Consider the following 24,888-nt stretch of genomic DNA (forward strand, 5'->3'; position numbering starts at 1 on the left):
TCTCCACATTTTTTGAAACAGGGTCCCTCACTAAACCAGGAGCTCATTGATTCAGTCTGGCTGGCTGACTTATGAGGTCTAGGGATAGACCTGTCTCTGTCCCCTATGTCCCTTCTCCCAGCCCCCCACCAGCCTCATGGTTACAGGCATATACCATCATGCCTGGCTTTTATATGGATGCTGGGAAATCAGCTCCTTATGCTTGCCCAGCAGGTCCTTTACACACCAGGCCCCCATAAACAAAACAAAACAAACCACACATGGACACAGTGGCCACAAAAGGATAGATTACATCAATCAAAAAGTGGGGCAGGGGGTTTCCTTCCCAGATAAAAATAATAACTGGGACACCACTGTTTGTCGAGCACTTTTCATTAGCAAGGCAATGACTGAAGCTTGTAGAGGTTAAGAAATTTGCCCAACATCTCAGCAGGAAGACTCTGGAACCAGGAGGAATGATGGCATCAGGGCCTTTGTGACCATCCACTCAAGAGCTTCGATCATATAACAGATGATAGATACACATCTACATATCATATACTATAATGTACTACATACACATACATACATGAGCCATACACACGTGTACACATTCAAAACCCTCACTTGCCCCTAAGAGATTGCAGCCTGGATGGGCTCCTGATTCTGGCTTGTGCCACATCCATCATTACAGAAAGCCCAGGGCTTCTGAATGCTCTTCAGTAAGGGACATTTTAAGGAAGTGAACTTGGCTTTTTTTTTTTTTTTTTTTTTTAACAGTTAAGGAAAAATGCTGTGGATTGGGCTCCTAATTCAACACATGCATGAACTTCTTCCAGTTTTAATGTTAAAATGGTCAAGCAGAGTAGCTGGCTCAGCAAGTTTCAGAAAAACTATTACACCTCAACCCCCAGGGAGTGATTAACCTCACTTCCAAGAAAGGACCATCCTGCAGCAAAGCACAGGGCTTCCCCCAACACCTGGGGTCTGTGGCTACCTTCTAGACTGCATCTTTCGCTTTGTTGTTTTCCGTTTGTTTGTTGTGTTTACTGACATCATCAGTGCCTAGAGGTGGGTTCTTATCACCCAGTATGGGAGGAAAATTCCTAAAGCCAGCCAGCCACGCCCTCCACCTCCCTGGCCTCCAGGACAAAGGTTGCTACACAGGTGGCAGTAGGATCAGCTTCCTGTATCCGCCCCACCCCCCTAAGCACATTTTCCCAGATGTCCAGTGTTTGGTTATATGATCATTGAGACTGCATTACTGCTGAGGTAGGAGCTGGAGACAGGACTCTATCTACTGTGTCTCTCCAGGAAAGACCAGTGTTTGACTTTCACCTGTTACATGCCGCTGGCCTGTTTCCACAGCTGTTGAGGACAAAGGAGAAAAAACAAAAAAACAAAACAAAACAACAACAACAAAAAAAAACAACAAAACAAAAAAACCAAGACCGAGAACTTCCCAGCTAATGATTTCCACAGCAAACAAATTTGTATTTTAAGCCCTGAAAGTTTAACCCGTTTATGTGTCAACGGCTGAGACATTTTTCCAACCATGAACCTCTCTAGCAGGCCAAGAGTTAAGCGTCCTGAAATGACTATCAGAGCCTCAAAGAGACCTGTGGCTGAAGGGCTGAGACTGTAGGTCAGTGGCAGAGCACTTGCCTTGCATGGAGGAAGCCTTGAGTTCAATCATCAGAAAAACGCCCCTTCTCCAACCCTCAAAAGGAGTTTATTTGTTCAAGTCCTCTGTGAAGAGGAGCTCTCATTACTACGTTACCTTCTTTAACATAGACTGACTACTTCCTGGTCTGAGAATGCCCTGTTTAGTGCTGTGCAAACCTCTGCTAATCTCCTAAATGCATGTTGTCAATGAGCCTGACCACAGAAACAGCCATTCGTAGTCTTCCTAGAAGAGGGGAGCCTCAGACAATTTCACATATCGGCTCCAGACAAGTGGACGGCACCCTGACTTTTAAAGGTTCTATGTGCATTCAGGTCATGATCCACTTCAACCCCTCCTGGACTTTCACCTGGAAGGAACTCTTAAACACATCCTCAAAGCATTCTTAAATTAGGCTCTCCCTTGACCAAAGTACCTCAAGAGCCACTGCAGATGAGAGGAAGACCAAGGGACAGAGCTGTGGGTACCACTGCTGTTTACAGCCATCTGCTTCCATCTGACTTTTCCAAGGGCAAGGGCATAAGCTCTCATCCTTACAGATTCCATCAGAAAACTACAAAAATAACTGAAAGCCACTGTTTGAAGCCAATGCTTGGACTTCACAAAACAAAGCCCCCCCAAACACCCACACAAACCAACAAGAAAACCAAAACTCAACCCAAAGAGCTTCTTCTTGCCTCTGGTTTACAGTCAGGGGTTTTGTCATGCTTCCCCACCCCCCACCCCCTCATCTCCACCCCCCTACCCTCTCACCCCCACCCCCACCCAGCATCTACGACATGACACAGAATAGTCCTTCAAGGACCTTCTGGTGGTGCCCAGTTCAGCAACAAGAACTCATGTAGGTGTGACCTCCTATCCCGCAGACCATCTCAGGTGCCACCACCTCCCCCAGAAAGCACACCAGGTCTCACCTTATCAACATAGTTGGCGATCTCCATAAGCTTGTGTTTTGTGGCATCCTGGTCACGCCGATTCTTCTGAAACTAAATGGGACAAACAGAGCCAGGTGAGACCCTCTGACAGCTCTCACCCAGGGGCCCCCTTTCTTGTCAGTGAATGTACTGAATGTACCCTTACTCTCCTGTTTTTGGTGTGCAGTCACTTTTAGGCAATGGTCCTTCCCACAGCTCAGCAAGGGTACCTCCATCTCCCAACTCAAGTAAGTCTTATTTTCCTGTGCTTTAAGTTACAATGCCTCTGGCTAACTCACTGGTGAGTCAGAAGATGGACAGGTCTCTTTGCTTTGCTCATCACCCCAATAGGAAGCCACTGTCACACAAAGCTTGCCTGCATATGGTCAGTTAACCATGACTTAATGGTTGCTGAATTACTCTACGGACAAGCTGTTGTGCTTACTACAAAGAGGAGATACAATTGCTACATGTTGACCCCAGACTATGGAGCTTCAAATACAACAGAGAGTCAGAAATAACTACAATGAGAGTACTCTACTTAGGAGGTACATGGTTTAAAAGAGCTACAAAATCCACTGAGAATTTGCACAGAATAACTGCAGAAGAGGGCCATGCAAATGTCACAAAAAGGGAGCTGTCAACGGGGCCACGTGGCCTCAGCAAACAGGGTTTGCCTTGCACTCCATTCCAACTGGCAGTGCCTTCTGTAGCGAAAAAGATTCTGAAACCTCATCATTGTGAAGTCAGACATTGCTAATCAAGCATAGGAGAGAAGATTGTGCTGTACTTGATTTGAATGTCTTCCTAGAGTCCCAAAAGGAGGCCTCATATTTACCACTTCTGTTTGAAAAAAACAGACCCGTTTCTTTTACCTTCAATAATGGAGTAAGGACATCGTCAGGATGTAAAGATAAAATATTTAGAACTGTGATCTCCCCCACCCCAGATGATGGATGTTCTCTGTCTGTTGGCATTTTTACACAGGGTCTGGATACCTAGTGAATTTACTGTTAGGTGTGTATTATGTTCACTCAATTTCAAGCTCTTGCTCCACCAAAATACCCAAAGAAGAAAAAGAATAAACAGCCAAATAAAATACCCTGAAATATTTGTTCAGCAAGGGTTGTGTCCCAGTTCTGGTACAGAGAAGGGTATCATTTTCCTTTCTCTTGTAGAATCTAGAACATTCCTTAACTTCCTTGGGATTGTCTCTGACCAGAAGAGAATCCCAATGCTATCCTTATTTCCTGCAGAGCTAAATTCTAGGACCCTGTTGCGTAGACAATTGCACAGTGTTGCATAGTGTTTAATCTAGAAGTCTCCATTAGGAAGACTTCCTGGCTTCTAAACTAGCCATGTGGCAGAGTATTTCCACTCATTTGATAAATATTTATTAGAGCATAGAGATGAGATTTTAGGTTTCCAAACATATTAATCCTGTCCTCAAACAGTAAGGCCCAGAAAGGCCACCATTGTTGAAGCAGCGTATCATGTTTCCAGGAGATTCTGGAGCAGGGGTTGGTAGGCTTACTCTGAAAGGCACCACAGAGTAAACATTTTTAGGCTTGGTAGACCACATGGTTGTAGACCATACTGCTCAGTTCTGCTTGGTGGACCACAACTACCCAATTCTGCTTTGGTGTCTTAGAAGCTTCTGGGATGCCATAAATCAAAGGGTGTGCTTGACTCCAGTATACTATACTACTCACAGAAACATGTTCACATGGTCATGGGCTGTAGTTTACAACCCTTGGTCATTAAAAAAAAAAAAAAAAAAAAAATGTGTCTCGATGTTATATTTTCCGGGATGACACTGGAAGTATAACATGGTATGTTAACCTTCCCCAGACCCCTCACATCCTGCTGGGACCATCAAGGTACTTTACAGGACTCTGTCTCCAATATGAATCTTATTCTTTGCTCCCTTACATTTTATTTCATTTAATGAATGAATTCATATGCCCAGAACCACCCAAAAGGCCCTCTTATGCTCCACATCACCTATGGAATGGACATGCTCACAAGCTCACACCTAGAACTAGGCAGAGAGACACTGCTGACAGCTCTCTAGATGGCATTACCAGGGCCTCACTTCCCAGCACTTGCCTTCTCACCCTGCTTGCTGCTCTGAGTTCAGAATCCAGAGGAGAAGGCTGCTGTGCCTAAACCACAAATACTGCATCCTTCCCTTCATTTATCTTCCCACAGTCTCATATTAACTGCCAGGAATACACTTCTGTCTGCAGATTCTAGGCCTTGCAAATCTTGCCTGGCCTACTCCACTCCAACATGAATCATTCAAAGCCTACAGTCGAGGGAGGTTCATGGCCCTGAGAACCGAGAGATCCCTCTACCTACCAGGAAGTGAGAGTCGTGGCACTGTAGGAAAGGGGTGTGGATGCCTATCCTACTGGTGCTTAAGGTGTATCCTTCTGCAACAGTGAGATCCTCTGGATGGCCCACAGTCATGAAGGTGCCTTCTGCAGACACTTTTCCTCCCTGGTTTGTTGTGAGTCAGGAGGCTGCAGGCTCTCCATCCTTACTGCACCTTCCTTTACTGCACCTGCTTGAGACTCACATGCAGTGGCTTTTTAAGCCCTGCATCAGGGACCACAGGGCTGAAGCAGTAATCCCCCTTCTCCTTTTAAGTAGAGCAATGGAGTTTCTAGCTGCCTGACTATTGGGGTCGCAGGACTTTGATCAGACGATCTAGTGGCTCAGGAAAAACGGTCCAAGACCTTTGAATCAGATGACACTAGATGCAAGGCCTAAATAAAAAAAAACTATTCTGGAGGAAGGGCACTCTCCCAGCAACCTTCACAGTACAGAGTAATGGTAAAGGTGATGCTGTAGGACAGGCCCGGATGGCTTTAAAACCAACATTTGTTATTGCTCCCCACAACTATATATCAGTGGAGAGAGAGAGAGAGAGAGAGAGAGAGAGAGGGAGAGAGAGAACAAAACAAAACCCTAGGACCCACCCATCACCAGTGCTGGGAGAAAAAAACAATGCCAACATCAGTTAAAAAGCTAAGCTCTTCTGAAAGCAAACACAATGTTCCCTCCCTAGAAAGCCCTTCACCCACTCCACTCCCCAGTGAGCTCCCCTCTTTCTTTAAGAAGCTCAAGGGCCATCTCTTCCCCTCTAGCACTCAAAGGCAGCTCTCAAACCCGGGTTTGAACCCTCCCACCCCACCCCCAGCACTCCCCTGTGATCCACACTGTGGGGCTATAGGAAAGAGGCCTCTGAGGGAAGCTGTAGCCCCAAGTGGAGGGGATATGAGACAGAGTGAGGAGCTCCGCTTACAAGGAGGACAGAAAGTTTTGGTTCAGTGTTCAGCCAGGACACGGAAGTGTGCTTGGCTGTGGCTGTGTCGCTTCATGATGTGGGACTTGAAGGAAACACCTGGTTAATGGAAACATCTCTGCCTCTCTCTGCTCTCTCTCTCTGTTCCCTCTCCCTCTCTCTCTCTCCTGCTTTTGGTTGGCCACCAGCTACCCCTTCTTTCTCTTCCCTCTCTCAATAAATGTGGGTGCTGAGTCTCGTGTTTGTGTTTTATAGGCATTAGTTGCATCAAAAGAACAACAGGTACATGGTCCTTATATCATATTAGGTTAGCTCCTGGAGGAAAGCAGGACTCCTGTGACTCTAGGATAATTCTCCATTGATTGAGAGCCGCCACCTTCAACATTGCCACCTCAGAGAGGCTTTTCCCAAGTCCCCCAAACACCTCAGATCCTCTGTGTGCATTCTAGACATCACCAAGGGACCATTTCAGTAGTGGCTATTGTGCTCTAGAACTACAAGGGTTTTATGCTTCTGCTGTAAACTCCAGAGTAAGGAGCGGCTCTGGCTCAGGGCTGTATCCTGATGCCAAGCACTGTGCTAGCACATCATAGAAAAATCAGGAAATCACCCAGGGAAGTGAAACAAATGATCAAGCCAGGTGCAAGGGTGTTTGTGAAACCTTAGGGCTTGCCAATTTGAGGAATATGATTTAAGGTGCTACCCTACTCTGTTGGGCTAGTGGTTCCCAAGATCACCTGCTATGCATTAAAACTACTCCAATCTTATTAAAACATGGATTATGGGACCCCACTCTGACAAGCTGGGGTGTAAGAGATCTGGAATGAGGCTCAGAGATTTGCATTATTCACAGTTCCCAGCTGCCACATATGCTGCCTCTCTGGTGACATTCGGGGAACACCAACATGGACATAAAAAAATAGATATTTGAGAAAATGGCATCTGATTAGATGATGAAGACGCTTGCTACCTTTGTAAGACAGAGGTCTAAGAGATTCTCTAAAGAACAACAGACTGTCCTAAGAACAAATCAGAACTGTAGGATTGTGAGGCCCTGTCTAAGTAACGCTGTGCTTATGTGTCCACACTAAGAACTTTCCTTGGCTTTTGGTTATGGTTGATTTCTTTTTTCCTGACTATTTAAAATGGCTAGAAGAGCCCTTGGCCAGATTTCAGGTCAAATTTATATGATAAACTAGAACAGAAAGATGAATGTGTCCACATCTCCACAAAGCAGCGGAAGGCTGAATGGGTGCTCTCGGGGAGGTTTGTCTGCTGAGATTCATCACTGACCCCTTACCTCTGAGTAATCGGCCACCAGGTACAGCTCTACATACTTCATGGACTGTAAATCTTCCCGTTTCATCTAGGGAAGACACAGAAGCAGATCAGTGCAGAAGAAACAGTTGGCTACGGCTCATCCCAAAAAGCTGCAGAGAAACCATGCTGATTAACAAGCTGTGACCTTACTTCTTTTAAATTTAGGTGTTAGAGACGGTCCTGGCTACAGCCCACCACCTCCATCTGCAAGTGGTTATTGCTAGAGGTCTTTCTGAGCCATGGGATCGACTCCTTTTTTTCTCAAAAAACAAGAAGCCAAACTGGCTAGTACAGGCAAAATTGAAGCCAATAACCCACAAGGGAACATGTTGACAGCTTAGTTCCCAAATGACCTTGAGACCACAGACCTCTGCTTTCAGTGTGAACAAAAAACATTTTGTACATTGGATGAGGTGGCTATTCCAAGAGGGGAGGTGGACTGTTTTTTTTTTTTTTTTTTTTTTTTTTAACCTTATACAGTTTCAGAAATCAGCATCTCAGAGAATTCTAAATACAGTGGTTCTCTCATGACAGTGGCTCACTTCAACAACCCCAAGAAAGCGGAGGGGGGTGTTTCCTCTTTCTTACCAATTCTCCCTCAATTTTGAAGTACTTCTGGAATCAAAGTAAGGGTGGCCAGAGGGAACAAGCTCAGATCAGTCTGACAACTCCCCTGGGAACCTAAAAACTCACTCTGCGAGGTTGTTTTTGGGTCTGCTTTGTAAACTGAAGGGCCCAGTCCTTAGCGTTGGGCTTGGAGTGCTCGAACCCACAGTTCCCCGGGGGCAGCTTGAGATGTTCAGATCTGTAAATTCGGTGCTGGCTGCCACTGTCAGAGACAGGCTCGATGATGTAGCTGAGGTTACTTGTCACTGTAATCAGTCCTCTGCAGATAAGAGAAATGGAATCTCTGATCAGTGCTGAGGGTTCTGGAAAAGTCCACTGCATAGGTTCCTATGCTCCTTCACTTTATAACAGGTGCGAGCCCCTCTGTGAGGGAAGGCCTGATACAAGCTCAGAGTCTCTAGAGAGAAATGCATACCCTTATATGATCTCAGAGCACTTAGGCCTCCTTGAACCCACTATGAGGCTTTAGACAGGGACCCCTAAAAGGCCTTAAAATCAAGCATGGCATATGACAACCATACGTTAAAACTTTATAGACCCAGAAAACATAACACAGGGATCAGAGAAAGCACATCGGCCTATAGGTGAGATAACCCAGGCTCTAGATTTAGCTCTCACACTCAACGGTGACATGTGCCCCATGGTTACACTCCCCCAAGAAACATCTTGTGTCACTCTGAGACTCAATCTCCTCATCCCTAAAATAAAAATGATAAAGTACTAACTCATCAGGGTTCTTGAGTGACTAAACGAAGACAAGTGTTCTTGTGCCTGGAAGACAAGTGGTACTCAACGGCCAGCATTCCTACCAACTGTCCCACGCTAATGAGGCAGCTATCACTCACTGGTGAGGTGAGGTCATAAGTAGGCTTATGTCATGATCTTTCACCCAGTACTAAAACCAAAGGTATGTGCTGAGTTATTTAATCACTTCACTCACTGAGATTTCACTGTGTTCTAGATACCATCTAAACACACGTAATTCTTGCTGTTGGTGTCCACAGGGTCCAGACTCCCAAGGAAACAAAAGATCACAGACATCCCAGACTATATAAAACGTCATGCTATTAGTATATAACCTATTCGAGTCTTCCTGTGTATTTTGTATTACTGCTAGATTACTTATAATACCAAGCAAATGTAAATGCTGAAGCTGGAGAGATGATTGAGCAATTAGGGGCACTTGCTTCTCTTTCAGAGAATCTGGGTTTGGTCCCAGCATCCCTGTCGCGACAGCTCACAAACTGACTCTTACTGCAGCTCCAAGGGATCTGATGCTCTCTCTTGGCTTCTACAGCCCCCCCCCAACACATGGTATACATGGATATACTCAGGCACACATGCATCTACATGAAATAAATAAAAACATTTAAAATGTAAACATTGGTTACAGCTACCATGTTGTCTAGAGAATAAGGACAAGAAAAATATGTGTGTTCAAGAAAACTTTTTTTTTGATCAAAAATATTTGATTCACAGTTGGTTGGCTCTCCAGAGATGGAATGCATGAGCACAGAGAAATAACGGCATTCAGGGCTAGTGGAAAGACAACCACTCTAGCCATGTAACTGGCACCGTGGTTAATTGTTGAGGATGGAGAGAGATATGAGCAAGCCGAGGTGTCTGCCCTGCTGAGCAGGGAGGAGTCACTGCAACCCATGACCTGTCATCAGCCCTGGCAGACAACCATGGATTAGGTGCAGCTGCTTGGAGCACTGCGCCAACAAAGCCTCTGGAATGGTCTAGATTCAGTGAGGACTTACTGCCCACGGCTTCACAACAATCAGTGGAGTTGGGGAGATGCCCATGGGACAGCTCTGTTGTCTCATCTATTGAGATCTATGACGCACCAACCTTCCCCTGTGCTGTGGGAACAAAAAAAGAGTAATGGCCTGCAAACTGTGTGTCACGTGACTAGCTAGCTATGTCTAAGGATGGAAGGGCTCCAAATGCCTCCTCTGTCATCTTATCTCCTAGGGAACTGGTATCCTGCCACAGTCAGGCCCTTTGGGTTATGGCTAGTCACACTTCTGAAGAGCATTCCTGGCATCATCAACCGTGGTCAAGAGTAAAATGTGGTATGTTCTTTGGAACCACTCTCTAAAATACTACCCTCCATACAGAGAGGTAAGCAAGATAGCCAGGCTGTGGGTTCCTGACTCTGGGAAAGATGAGCTCAGGACTGTGTCACCAACATGTTGGAAGCAGGTCACCCAGGCTCTCATCCCTTCGAGCACCCAAAACAAAGGCATCCTCCGATCAGCCTCCAGGACATGAGCGTGAGGGCTTCTCTCTTGGGCCACTTAATGTCCACCCACCACTGTCCTCTTGGGATGCATGGATGCCCACCCAGGTTTTATCATTTAGTAAGAGCCCATGACACGCTCAGGAAAGATATCACAGACTCAGGTGGGCACTAGACCATTCCTGACCCCACTCCTCGCTGACCTCATTCCAGTACCAGGAAGCTTATCAATTTCCTGGTTGCCTTCTGTCTGACACAGGAGCAGCCACCTGGCCTGTGGTGAGACACCTAAGGCGTTCCCTTAACAGCTAGGGTGGAGGGCAAAGAGTAAGGGTCACAGCAGAGACCAAAGGGCAACCTGGGCATCCTGTTCCCAAGCTATCTTCTCATCCCAGCTGACCAGGGCCTCTCCCATCACCCCAGTTTCTTCTTAATGGCTACAATGTTGGCCACATGATGGGGTCAACCACAAACCACCTGATGATCCTGTGCGCACCAACATTACACCCAGTGAGTGGAAAGTTACCCATAAGAACTGTGAAAGCCTGAACACAGAGCCACAGATATACAGTTGACTTACTGTGACATAAACAAGCCCTTGGCCAAACAGGTCAGAGATCAACAGGAACCTGGCAGCAGGGTAGATAATAATCATCATAGTGGCTATAACTTTTTTTTTGGCTTTTCTATGGACCAGGCACAGAACTGATAAGCATTTTATCTCTCATACCAATTTCTCTGACCCTTACAAATATTTTTTCCTGTGGTACAAATGGGAAAAAAAAAAAAACTCACACAAGTAGTAAAGAGTTAAAATGGGGGTGAACTCAGCATTCTGGTTCCACATCCCACAACCTTCCCCCTGACCTTTCATGGTCTTTCATGGGAGTCCTGCAGACTGAATCAGAAAGACATGCATGCCCCATGTGCATATGTCTATAGGTGATGATAACAGCCACTCCCCTCTGAAGTGAGGCCAGGCAGAATGCAACTGTCTGTCTGCGGAATCCCAGTTTCCTGGGGGACAACAGGAGACATCAGTCCTCCCTGGTCCTCAGACGCTGTTTGCTGTGAGCTAAGGAACCACTTGCCACCAGATTTTACTCTCTCTTTAGTCCCTACCACATTATAAGGCTGCCAACATCATGGACCTCACTTTATCAAAGAGGAAACAGAGGCTCAGGGAAATTAGAATCAAAGGGTTCACCCGGGGCCAAGGATTTCATGGACACCTTCTCTGTTCCCTTGCACTCTGTGTGTCTGCCTCAAGCCATAAGTTCTTCACCTATGCTCAGAGATGCAAGGACCAGATGTTCCAAGCTATCCACCAACCTACAGAAGGTAGGCTATCCCAGGCTATCCCAGGAGACTCAAGGGTCTGCAGGCCCAGCGTCTGCACTTAGTCCCACAGGCAATGCTCTGTGACACTCAGGACTTCATTTGGGAGCTCATGCACTTGCCTGGGTTTCCATGGCACTTGAGCAGTTGCCTCAAGAGGTAGGCAGTCTGAAAATCTCAAGCTTGGGACAAGCACTGAGGTTATCCCTTCCAGCAACAGGACTCAGTGAGCCCTTCCCTCTCTCCTCCCCCCACTATAGCCATTGGAGAATTACACCAGTCCCAAGAGGCAGGGACCCTCCCGTAGGATTACTTAGAGATGTGTAAAGAGGTGACATGAGCCTAGCACTTCACAGTGGACCCCAGCTTTGTTGATGGGGACTTTCTGAGAATGAGCTTCTGTGGGCTCTCGCCTGCCACCAACCCACACATCACCTAGATTCCTCCCTAACCCCCACACTCAGCCATCATTTAATCTAAGAGCTTCGAATGATTCAATTTGCTAAATGTTAGCTCTGGCAGAGGCAGAGATCAGAAGTGGGGACAGGGAACCCAGGAGGCAGAGGGCCAGGTGGCTACTCTCCAACCTACTCCTAATCATTAAGAGAATCAGAAAAATACATAAAATTAGATCACATAGAGGCACCCAGACAGGCCAGTCAATCAGAAAGCAAGAGGTTAACCCACAAATGACTGAAGGACTCACTCAAATACATCCTTCAAGACATGAGAGAGGAGCTGCTCCATGGGGAGCTGTCCATTAAACACACATTTGCACATCCATGATCCCCACAGAGGGAGCCATCCTAAGAGGTAGCAACCTTGCATTCCTTGTCCCTAGCACTCTGGAAACCTGCACCCACATTAATGGGTCACAAGGCACTTCCAAGACAGCACAGAGGCAAGAGAGGCACATGGCTCTGAGTTCCTGCTGGGACAGAGGCAGAGTGCAAGCAGAGAACACAGGTTCAGGAAGGAAAGACATCCTGCATGAGAATCCTGTGTCTGCTGACACAAGCCCTCTCTCAAAGCAGCTGTGTTAACAGTCTAACGTAGTCAGGCAGTGCTTACTGACAACCAGGGAGCAGTCTCCAAGAAAGCTAGCAGGCATGGAAGCAGGTAGGACAAATGAGATACACAACATTTTGTTGTGGAGCTAGCTGTTCAACACACCCACACAGGGCATCTACCATGAGGTAGGACTGTTCTAGCCCCTGGGGATACAGCACAATCCAACCAAAGGGCTTGCTGTCAAGGAGATGGGGCTGATCACCTAATATGAACCCACCAATGATATCAACATCACTGTTCCCTTTTTACAAGGCAGAAAACTGAGACTTTGGGAGTGTATGGGCACCAGCTGGAGCCAGTAAAATGACTACACAGGTAACTGGGTTCCATCCTTGGAACCCATGTTAAGATGAAAGGAGAGAATTGGCTTCATAAGTCATCCTCTGACCTCAACAAGAGCACTTCCCACAATCACACACACTTATATGTACACATGCATGTGTGTGTGTATGCACGTGTGCGCATGCGCACACGCACAGGCACACGCACTTACACATACAGAATAACAACACATACACTCTAGCCTGCCTCACACTAAAACCCTGTCTTGTAAATGTTACCACAATGCCCTGCTTGTGCAGAGGCATCTTCACATTTTACCAACAGACTGACATAAGGTCTGTGATCATCTATGGAAAAGCCAGTACTGGGCTGTAATATCCTTGACTAAACCTGTGTGTGTGTTCTAGTCCTTGTTGGTGAGGTATTTTTGTTTGTTTTTAAAATGTAAGATAATACTCACTGAAAATCATTATTATGCAATCAATACAGGGTTAGAGTTCAACATCCAAACCATATAGGAATATAAACTAAAATCTAGTGAAAGTTCTGTCCTCTTATCCTTCCACCCAAGCCCATTTCTCCTCTGGATCTCTGTTGGGGTATACATAATTGAGATGTATTGTCCATGTTGTACACGTGAGACTATCCCATGCATACAGTTCAGTTTTGTGATGTGTTTGCTGATTGTAACTAAGTCTTTGGTGCACACCAATCTGTCAAATTACTTCAGTGGGTCCTTGACCTCTTATGTATTAAAGCCTGGTGAATTAAATTACAGAGACAGTCTCTCAGTGATAAGCAATAAACAATCCTCCCAGAGCCGCTTGATGGATCAGCATTCTGTCACAGCAGTTCTCTCGTCCAACATCTGGGGCTCACACAGCAAGTCTGCTTTGACAGGCTGGCTGGCTCCTAGACACCCATCCTACACTCCAGGGAGAGAATCTGATGTTGGGTACAGGAGAATGTGTCCAAGTGTGCACACCATGGACTGGAATGCTTTCAGAACTGCCCTTCTAGAGCCCTGGGTTTACTCCGACTATACACTTCATGATGATGTGATCCCCGTGCCTCTGTTCTCCACACTTATTGTTGCCCTCGTCTTCACCTTGGCCAGATTGTCCTTTCCCCTGGGCCTCATTCAGTCCTATAGTTAGGTAAGTGCTTGGGAAGGGTGTGGATGGTGGGGCTGGTGAAGTGCTCATTCCAGAACCATGGCTCTGGAATGAACAACCTGGAGTCTGCCTCAGGCTTCATGCCAACTCCCAGCACTCAGGAGACAGAGGCAGGCAGATCTCTGAGTTCGAGGTCAGCCTGGTCTACAGAGCTAGTTCCAGGTCAGCCAAGGCTACTCAGAAAAACCCTGTCTTAAAAAACCAAAAAGAAGAAGGAAAAAAAAAAAAAAAACAGAAAAAGAAAAGAAAAGAAACTGGTAATGTATGAGGTAAATTATGAGGTAAAATTGGGAAAGTGGGGTGAGAAAGAGTGCTGTCCTGCATTGTACCCTTAAATGTTCCTTAACATTTGTTTGTTTTACGGTGATTGTGTGTTATTTCTTTAATGATAAACTGACTGACAGAGTACTCTGGAGACCCTGGTAACCACCTACAGCAGTGTTTCTCAACCTGTAGGTCTTGATCCCTTTGGGGTTACACATAGGAGTCCCATATCAGGTATTTACATTACGATTCATAACAGTAACAAAATTACAGTTATAAAGTAACAAAGAAAATAATTTCATGGTTGGGGGGGTCAACACAGCATGAGGAATTGTATCAAAGGGTCACAGCATTAGGAAGGTAGAGAACCATCGGTCTAGAAGCTCTATTGACTCCTTTCAAGTTCAGCCTGAAGATCCTGCCTAGCAGACATCCTATCCATTTTTCTTCAAGCACAAGAGTACATCACTAGGAGAGATGAATGGTTGCCATGGAGACTTTCCATGGAAATATCAGGCTTCTAGGGCCTTGGGAAGCTATTTGGGTTTGAACACTGCTGTCATTCCTGCCTCTGCTCCAGGGACACAATGTAGCCAGCCGTCTTGCAAGTTTCCAGCTCTTGATTCAGCCTGGCCACAACTTCATTTTGTTAGCATGTGGAGGGAGGAGAGGCTGGGAAAGAAAGGCATGTGGACCCCACCAGATGGAAGCATGCAAAACAGAAACACATGGGCAGCTTGGTGAACGTCCCCATCAGCCTGACTGCTGGAATTATTTACAAGAGCCCAGCCAAGTGTGTTCCCACTGCTCCAGACCCAGAAGGAAGAGGCAGAGAGCAGGTCACACCTGCTGGTTCCCTTTCCTCCTTCCTGGGACAGCCTTTGTTTACTTGCTGGCTGCAGGTGGCAGTGTCTGGTCCTATAAACACCACTGAGGAGCCAGTTGGCTTGGCTGGAGGAGGCCACTTGAGTGGAGGATATGAGGCTATACTGTTAATCACATCCCAGCCAAAACCGATTTCCTGCCTAATTCCTTCAGGCAACTCTCCACAACCTTTGAGGGATGTGAACCAACTCATAAACAGACATAAGAACTGAAATCAGGAGGTTCCTCGGTTGTATTTGGGGGCCAGGCTGGCTAAGTCTTGGAACAAATCTTGTATGCTACTAAAGTGCTACAGAATGAATGAAACACTTAGTCTCCACCATACCTATTGTTGGTGCCCCGAGGATACAAAAATTAGAATGCTTGCTATCCATCAGTGTAGGACATTGGCATGCATTAACAAATGACAGAAGCAGCAACCACTGAATTAAAAAATAATGGGGGGGGGGGGGAGAAACACCTCCTACCAGCTCATGAGATCCAACAATGGACCTGCATTCTCAATTCTGCCTTTGATAACAGAGTGGGTAGTTTGTCATTAACAGCAGTGAGATCTTGTCCCCAGCATATAAAGGACTCTTGCCGTTATTCCTAGAGTTAGTCAGCACCCTGAACTCAAGAACCATGAAGTATGGGAACCAAAAACTCAGGTAATTTGTGTTGATAAGAGCTTAGATTTTTCAAATAAGTAAGTAAAGACATAGCACGGGGCTCAGCAGTTGGGAGCACTTGATGCACTTGCAGAAGACCCAGGTTTGGTTCCCAGCATCCACATGGTGGCTCTACCATTTACAGGATCTGATGCCTTCTCCTACCTCCCACCAGAAATGTGCTGCTCCTGGCGTAAACCCAGGTAGTTTGGTTTAGGGACAGAAGGGTCACCCTTCTCCAAGCATCATCTAGTTGGAACTCTCTGGTTGATTTTCTGTCTCAAAAGTTATGCTCTCCTCTCTCAGTACATCTCATTTCCTGCTGCACAGTCTGACAGTCCTATATAGAGTAAAGGTGTGGAAGGGATGCTGAAAGAGCTTGGAGTCTACTGACATGTCACTTGTTTTCTCTGTCCCAGCTTTCATTTCTAGGATCTCACTGACCCTGGCAGGATGAGCCCCTCGTAGTTACCCACGACCTAGAGAAACATTTTGCCAGCTACAGTGCCTTTCAATACAAGCCAACCAAAAGCACAGGGTCCAGCTACCAACTGTTTTGCTTTCTCACCTTCTGGATCACTGTCCACCTACCCATGGGGAAATGGGTACCAAATGACTTCATGGACCCCCATGTCTCAGAGCTCACTGAAGTTACTCATACTACCCACTCCTCAACCTGCTCACCAACCTCATCCATTCCTTCCCTGCACTAACCCACATGTCCCCTGCTTCCTATCTCTTCTTCACAGCTCTGTGATTTCCCACACTGCCCCTTGTGGATCACCATGCCTCTTTCTACCATGACTCACTGCCTGGCAGTTACATCTGACAGACAGCTCTTTATTGATGCTAATCTTCCAGTCATGGTTGTCTCTTGATTAGTTAGCCTTACCATTCCTAAATAACAGAACTCAGATCTTAGCACATCAAATTCATCCTGAAAGGTAAACCCAAACCCAGCATCTGTGTGGATTATCTGGGACTTCCATGACATCTCACAAGCTTGGCCCCTGTCAGAGTATACATAACCCTTGCCTTGGGTTAGCCCTGCACATCTTCCTAGGGATTGTATCAGTCATCCCCAGCAGCTTCAGGGGCTCTTACCTAATTCCCCGGCAGGTGCTGAGTGTGACACTGGACTCTTCCACTTTTCTCACAGTTCCATGGTAAAAGCAGTGATCCTGGCAAACAGAAAGTGCTCATGTCAAATGGAACCAATAAACATGACCATGTTAATGTCTTATGAGGGGCAGATGACAGGTTAGCTCCTCATCAAGCCTGACCTTGCAGCATCTTATAACCTGCTAAAAGTTCCCAAGCTATCTCTCTGTTTGGTTCTTTAATAACACAAGAGATGGTGCAGGGCAGATGTCACCACTCCTACAGAACAGACAAGGATGTTGTGGCTTACACTAAGTTGGAGAACCCAGTTTCAGGTCTGACATGTCAACCTTAGAAAGCAATCTTCTGAAAGAGCCAGTTCTCATTGATGCTGCCTCTGTAACTCACTGTCGTGGGTTAAATAGCGTCCTCCTAAAATTCTTACGTCCACCCAGAAGCGGGGAATATGACTTCATTTGTAAATAGGGTTTTGATGTCATTAAATTAAGATACGGTCACAATGGATTAGACTAAGTCATAAATCTAATGCCTCATCTACTGACTGGATGAGAGGACACAAAAGATATAAGAGAAGCCACATGAAGACAGAGGAAAAGACTGGTGATGTAACACAAGCCAGGAGTACTAAGGAATTAGAAAAGGAAGGGAGGAGTCTTCCCTGGAGACCTTACAGGGAGCACAGCTCTTCCAACAACCCTTTTGGACTGTTAGCCTCCAAAACAGAGAGAGAGAATCAATTTCTCTTGTTTTAGCCTCCAGGTTCACAATGCTTTGTTAGGGTAGCCTCAAGATATGAACACAGCTCAGGATGTTCTTCCTCCCCTGAATCCCTCCACACCTGGACCCTCCTTCCTTGGTACCTAGCTCCATGAAGCCGGATGCTATCTATCCTCTAGTCATGATGCCTTGCAGGCATCTGGTCTCCCAAATCCAGCTAGAGCTCTGCATCTTTATAAACATCTCCATTTTTATATGCAGGCCCTGGGGAAGGCTTCAGAGATGCAGTGAGAAAATGGACACACAGCTCCAGTCCCTGGAGTTTATAGTCATTAATACTTAGGAAGCTGTTGTGCCTCCCCAACTCAAGCATCTGAACACTTGATGATACTACCTGGGTGGGTCGTACACCCTTGATGGAGGAAGTGCATCATTGGAGGACAGGATTTGAAAGTTCATAGCCTCACCCACCTCTAGTTTGCTCTCTGCTTTATGTTTGTGGCTGAAGATGTGATCTCTCAGCTTCCTCCTCTGGCTGCCTGCTGTCCTGTCTCTCCCACCACTATGGAATACCCCTCTGGAACCTTAAAAGCACATGAACTCTCCCTTCTGTAAGCTGCTTCTAGTCATGGAGTTTTATCCCAGTAATAAAAAGTAACTGATGCAGAGGTCAAAGACACACAGCTACAAATAAAAGTTTGTGTTCCAGAGAAGGGTTTGCCCTCTAGGCCCTCATAGCAATCAGGAAACAGCACTTCTGAGAGTACCTATGTGCTATGCCAAACTGTCCCTCTCCCCAAAACATATGGTTGGCAATAGGGATTAAACACTCTTCCCAAAGAGGTCAGACCTGATGTGTCAGCCAGAACACAGGTGAAACTGGGTATAGCATCAGTTTCTTAAAAGGCCTCCCTGATACCCTGAGACTAAGCAGCAATCACAAATTCTCAGGCTATCCCCACATGACAGACCACCTAAGGGTCCCATCTCCAGACTATGCTATTTGCAGTTGTTTCCTTGTGTGTGTAGGTGGGGGGAATCCAGAAGGCAAACCCACATATCTGGGTTCACTCCCCTCCCACCTCTACTTCTGAGTAGTGCCCCATAATTAAATGAAAGCACTTTGCCACAGCCAAGCAAGTCTTCAATCCAGGCTCCCATATGTGCCAGCAATGGAAATGATTTCTCTGACCTTCCAGAGCTTTAGCCTCCAACCTCAGAGACTCAGGCCATGAGAGACCTCTCTACAAAGAAGGCAGCTGGACTTCTCCCTAGCCCAGGGATAGACAGCAAATGAGTAGCCTTATTTTCATTATTTCATTAAAGATAAAACATAGCCTCAGGGGACCCAATAGGTCACCAAAAGGGCTGACCCAAATTCACAACCTTTATATTTCTATTCTACAACCTATTCATCTGAGTCATACAGCTATGTCAGGAAGCACAAGCCAAACCCATACTCATCTTAGGCTCCTTCTCTGGATTGCAGGTACCCTGTCCCCAATGGTCCATTGGCTAGCAGCACGGGTCATCTACCCATCCATACTGACACACAGCCAGGAGGGACAGCAAGCAGCCTCTTCTTGGCATCAAAGTCTGCTGAACTCTAAGCAAGTCAGATGACCTTTATGTGAGCAAAAGGGAAAACCACTGCATTTGGGGTTTTCCTTTGTTTGTTGTCCCCCCAGCACCTAGGAGGGCAGGCAATGTACACACATGTGCATAGTCTGACTTCTTGCCAAGTGTTCCACTGCCTTGTAGCTGTCATGTAGCTTCTCCATCTGTCCCTGGGACAGGGGAACTGGAGGCAGATCTGCAACAATCAAGTTCGGGACCTGGTCCTTGGAACTCAATAGGGAGGTCACAAACCCAACATGTAAGAGTACTGACAATGAGAAGAACAGCCAGTTCTCCCTGGGAGGTGGGGCCCGGTCTTCACAGGGAAAGCAGGGCTCATGGACAATGGGCTGACTAACAGTCAAGCATTCGGAATGAATATGGAACACTGTTTCAAAATGCTGATTCTTTCACAAGTAGGGAGAACTACCATCTAGAAGTAGCTAATGAAGAATTAGACCTCTTTGGCTCTCTGGCTGATGGCTGCAGTGTGCACACTCCCCTGTGCTCTCTGCAATGGCACGTTCTACAGCTGTCACATGCTCTATAATTTACAGAGGAAATGAACACATGTGACCAGGTCACCTGTCACTTACTCTCAGTAACTGCAAGGGCTAATAGCCAGTAGGCTCCTACTACCTGACAACAGTTAGTAATTAGTACTTCAATTCTGACCAAAGTTTATGAGGCAGATGACATTCCCGAAAGTCTAAAGGGGAAACTAAAGCTTAGTTTGCGGGACCTCAGCTTTTTCGCTAAGATCAGATAGCTGTAAAGAGCTTTAGTGACACAGTGATGTGGAAAACTGAACCCCTCAATTTGGCCCTGAACTCAGTCCTCTACCATTCCCAACTGAGGCAGAATCAGCACCTGGCTGGATTCTCTTTCCAAAGTTCTTCTACTGTCCAACAACTAAGCAGACATGCTCTATCTAGTCTGGGTCTTGCCACTTTTAAGCATAGCCAAGTAACTTACCCTCTCTCAGTTCCCTCGGCTGTAAAATATGGGGTTAGAAATGATACTTAGATATTTCCATCAAAATCAGGGTCTCATCTTACCCTTCCATAGCACCAAGTCAGTAACTAGCAAAACTAATTTTTGAGATTGAAAAAACAAAACAAAACAAAACAAAAAGAAACAAAAGAACTCAGTATGGTCCAAAGGGTTGATTAAGGCCACAAAGCTAGTGAAAGCCAAGACCACAGCCCTGGCTTCAGATCCCAACCCCTGTAAGTCTTGCTGTTGGAACATATCCCCAGACCTGTTCCCCCAGTAACCTGACCTAGAGTGGGGCTGTAACCTACAGGGCTGGCTAATGAGTCTTGATAAGATTCCCAGAATGCCTGTTAAGTTTGAAAGCAGCATACAGTCCTCTACATTTAGGCCAAAAGTAGCTACGGTTTATTCCACCTCCATTTCTCCTTAGTTTTCAAATGGGAAGGCTCACTGGGAGCCCCCTGGGCCTGGGTGGGGACTTTGCAAGAATCCAGCAGTGGTGGATGGAAGAAAACAGTGATCTTGGCCCACGGTTCAGCAAGGATGGGCTTCAGCCAGCAAGGCAGTCAGGAAGAAGGGGGACTCAGGGGACCAGGGGACATGCTCTCCCACCGTTCTTCTCTGAAAGACCCTTAACATATCTCTGCTTGGTGCACAGCTAAGAGAGCACAAAGAGCAAGTCAGATCAGCTGTGAAGTCATTGCATTCCGCAGCTCCTCGGGCAGAGGGGGCCACCCCAGGGGGCTTTCACAGCAGGAAGCATGAGCTCATAGCAAACTTGTGCACTGAGACCCATTCTTGAGTTGTGGGTATGGAAATAGGAGGGGCTGAACTCAGAGGAGGGTGTTTTTGTGAAACTGTAAAGGCAATGGGCTTTCTCCATATGGCACTTGCCCAATCTCTGGCCCATTCCTAGTCCAAGAAGCAGAGAACAGAAGTCTGAAGAAGGGAAAAGCTTGGACCAAGGGGCTTTGAGGAGGTGTGGGTCACAGCTGGACAGTCTCCCTGATACAGCCCAGTCTGCCTGCTGCTGTCATTGGCGACACTTTCAACTTCTTTCCCACCCAGGAAAAGTCTTGGGAAGAAGTCCCACTGACCTTCACATCCCCCTCCAGCTATCCAGCTTCTCTACATAGACCTTTTAGATGGGGTCTAAACTTAAGGGGTCCATCCTTCCCCATTGCAGGGAGTTTGATAAACTAAGCTCACCTGCTAGTAACTGACAGTGGTATCTTGTTAGACATCTGCACACCGGCAGAGAATTTTGAGGAACGAGTTACACAGGAATCTATTTCTACAGAAACTGTTAGAAGAACCTAACAGAATGGATGCAGAGCAGAGGAACCTCTCCTGTTCTCGATGTCATACATCAGCTTTCTTACCTCAGAAGTTCCAACACAAAAGCTCAGTGGAGTTCGTGCTCTTCCCCTTCCCATCATATTCCATGAGCCCAGGCTCAGAAGCATTGGTCTGGACCAGCGCTTCTCCACTGAGGCACTACTGGTTGGACTATGGTTGGATGAATCTATTGTGAGGCTTGGCTCTGTGTCCAGAAGGATGCTTCACAGCCTCCTAGGGCCTCTGCCCATAAGATGCTAACAACATCCAAAACTCAGCATGTGTGTGTAAATGTGCCTTGTAGGGGTAAAAAGAATCACTCCTGCATGAGATCCACTGCTCTGGGACGCTGAATCCTAACAGAAATCATCAAGAAAGAGCCAACAAATCATACGGCAGGTAGAATTTACTATCTTAAATATATCCACCAGTAGGGTATGGTGAAATAAATTAAACTGTAAAACCATTTTCAAAATGATGACTCTTTGACAATGTGCAAAAATTTTCTACTAAAAACAACTCTGAAGGGGGAATGTCCAATATTAAGGCAACAGCAACATTTTAAAAGGCTTAATAGAGCAGGGAATGGTGGTGCATGCCTTTAATTCCAGAACTAAGGAGGCAGAGGGAGAAGATTTATGAGGTGGAAGTCAGCCTCTAAATAGACTCCATGTCAAAAAAGACTCGATGGTTTACAACTGCATTAAAATGGTATGATGTTAATGTAAATTTCTATGCACAGTGATGAAAACTCTGCAAACCTTACATTTTTTAAAAAACATTAATTAGCATCAAATTGGGTAAGATGACAGGACAATGAGTAAATTATTCTTTTTAAAGATTCTTAATATGTGCTTAGTTAACATAGGCCTAATAATATGTATACTTCATAATGATTTATATGGATTTTAATCAAGGGAGTTATCCTCAAAGATTCCATCTGTTTGCTTTACCATTTTTGCCAACAAAGGACAGGGAACAAATAGGAGCCAAGAGACTTTGTTTCTGGTTGCGCCGTAAGTCTTCAGTAAGGGGAATAAGCCCTTCAGAGAAGGGACCACCTCAATCACTTATTTCCTCCACCTCTAAGAGCAGTACCCAGCCAAGGCAGCAGTGATGGACTCGAATCTACCTGACTCACCTCAGACTTCAGTGTGGTGGTTTGAGGGTGGCCACTTGCAGTATAGCAGGTTTCTGTGTAGGCTGGAGCAAAAAGGTTCCTGAAAAAAACAAAAAGAGCAGACATTTGCATCTTTATTGACAGATTCCATCTTCCTGGTGATTTTATCAGTGACTTTAACTGAACCAGGAAAGGCTGCCCCAACTACAAGAAACTGGGTGGCCATTAAGGAACCAAGGAACAAGAAAACCAGGAGGAAATGTGTCATTGATTTTATATTCAGAGATCATCACTCCGGCCAGATGGAGTAGACAATACTAAACCAACTATCTTGATTTGTTTTTCTGGGTCCTGAGAAAATGTACATGCAAACACATCCACAATACCCCAGTCAGGGGACCCTGTTGTGAAATTCAATTGATCCTTCCAATATTGTACAGGACAACTTTTAGCATGGGTGCCTCGCTTTTTCTTCATGAGACTAACCTCTACTAAATGCGTTTGGTGGAGCTGTCAAGAAAGGTGTCCTACCTGGCCCTGGTCTATGTTTCAGGCAAAGCCAATGGAGTGAAACCACACGGTCTGAACAGATGACAGGAATATTCATATCCCATGGAGCTTCGGATGCCATTGCTTATCCCTTTGGAGGGTCAGGTCTCCAACAAATTCCCTTTTTCTTTTCCAAATGTGGAAAAGAGGAAAGAGTTTTCCTCTCTTGCCATAGACCCTTTGAAGCTAAAGTTAAGGATCCCTCACCAAAAGAGATATAGGACAGGCTTCCTAGAATTTCTCTCCAAGTCAAATGAAAAGTAAAAGAATCAAACCTATGTTTTAATTAACAGAAATGATCCCCCAAAAGGTCAAGGTCAGGAAGCAAAGTGATTTCTGATTCCTAAGGGAATAAAATATCAGAAATTCAAGTGTGACAGAAAGAAATGCATATTTATATATGAATGTAGAAAATCTAAAAAGTCACAGAGCATCTCAGAACTATATATATTCCCAAGTCCCCTAAATGTACCCCAAATTAATGTACTAAAAACAACTGGCAAGGCCATTGGTGACTATCTCAGGGGAAAGCAGATGTTCACAAGGCAAGTTACATATTGCTGCAATTGAAAAAGAAATACTTAACAAATGTTTTGAAAACAGGAAACTTATTCAAAACTCCTTTTAGAGGAAAACACAGGCTGAGGCCAGAAAGAACAGTCAACGGAATCTAAAGGGACACTAGATTTTGGAAGAGGTGACTTTTCCCAGAGGAAGGAATATGGCTCCAAAGTTTGAGGCTGGACTCTTCCCACCCCAGGATGCAGTCAGAAGGCAGATGGCTCAAGAATTGGCATTCAGTCTTAAGAAGCAGAGAAACCCAAGAGGGATGTGTCAAACCAGGAAAACACAAAATCCAGCTGGCTCATGTAGCATCCAGAGGATCCAGAGATTCATGGGTCAGAGGGAAGTCAATAGTAAGTCACACAAGGATGGAGGCCCCACAGTTATGCCTGCTTGTGTCTTCCAGCACTTGCAAGTTTACTAAACTGAAGATATAGTTAACTATGAACAAAATTACTGAGTAGCTCATCATGCCATGGGCTGGGATCTGAAAGGCCTTGATTCCAGCTTTGACTATTGCTGACTCTACAGCCACTAGCTGGTTACCTTCCCTTTCCTCAGTTTGCTCGTCCAGTGAATGAGGGCAATACACCTCCCAAATCAAACCATGTAATGATACATGTAGCGAGCTGAACACCAAGCATGAGAGAGTAGAGATGGCTAGAAATTAATGGTCATCATCATTGCTTTTATTTTATTCTAACTTGTGGTATCATGGTCTCATGTAGCCCAAGCTGACCTTGAACTCATTATGTAGCCTAAGATGAGTCCTGAATTTGAGCCTCCCAAATGCTGGGATTATAGATGCAGATGAGTGACAACATGCCCTATTTCATAGGTGCTAAGGATTGAGCCCACCACTGAGTGCCAGGCGAGTATTCTCAGCCACTGAGCCACATTCCCTAGCTCCTCACCATTGCTTTTAACAAGACTTATGATGAAAGAACCCAGAAAAATGAATGGATTTTCCTGTGTCTCTCTCTAACTCTCCTCAGCTATTAATTCACTCCATATATCACTTAAGAGAGAAGATGAAAAGCAATTAGCCCATTCCTATGCTCCATTTCCTGGGTTGTTTTCATAGACTGCATAATGGATGGCTGGTCAGAAGTTCAGAGGTT

The 24,888-nt window shown here is 45.7% G+C and overlaps 1 protein-coding gene across 4 annotated transcripts in view; it reads right to left on the reverse strand.

The window, feature by feature from the left end:
- Positions 1–24,888, reverse strand: part of Adam19 (ADAM metallopeptidase domain 19) — a 1,172,352-nt gene that overhangs the window by 25,813 nt on the left and 1,121,651 nt on the right. For 3 of the 4 annotated variants that reach the window (XM_051180873.1, XM_051180871.1, XM_051180874.1), the window contains exons 2-5: positions 16,849–16,927; positions 7,901–8,093; positions 7,188–7,253; positions 2,578–2,649 (exon numbers count right to left, since the gene is read on the reverse strand). In XM_051180873.1, coding sequence (XP_051036830.1) covers positions 2,578–2,649; positions 7,188–7,253 — 138 coding nt within the window. In that variant the 5' untranslated portion in view covers positions 7,901–8,093; positions 16,849–16,927. Of the gene's footprint in view, positions 1–2,577; positions 2,650–7,187; positions 7,254–7,900; positions 8,094–16,848; positions 16,928–22,675; positions 22,755–24,888 lie in introns of all 4 variants that reach the window. The other variant, XM_051180870.1, reaches the window with a different exon arrangement.

Source organism: Phodopus roborovskii, unplaced genomic scaffold, assembly GCF_943737965.1.
Source record: "Phodopus roborovskii unplaced genomic scaffold, PHOROB, whole genome shotgun sequence".
Lineage (NCBI taxonomy): Eukaryota > Metazoa > Chordata > Mammalia > Rodentia > Cricetidae > Phodopus > Phodopus roborovskii.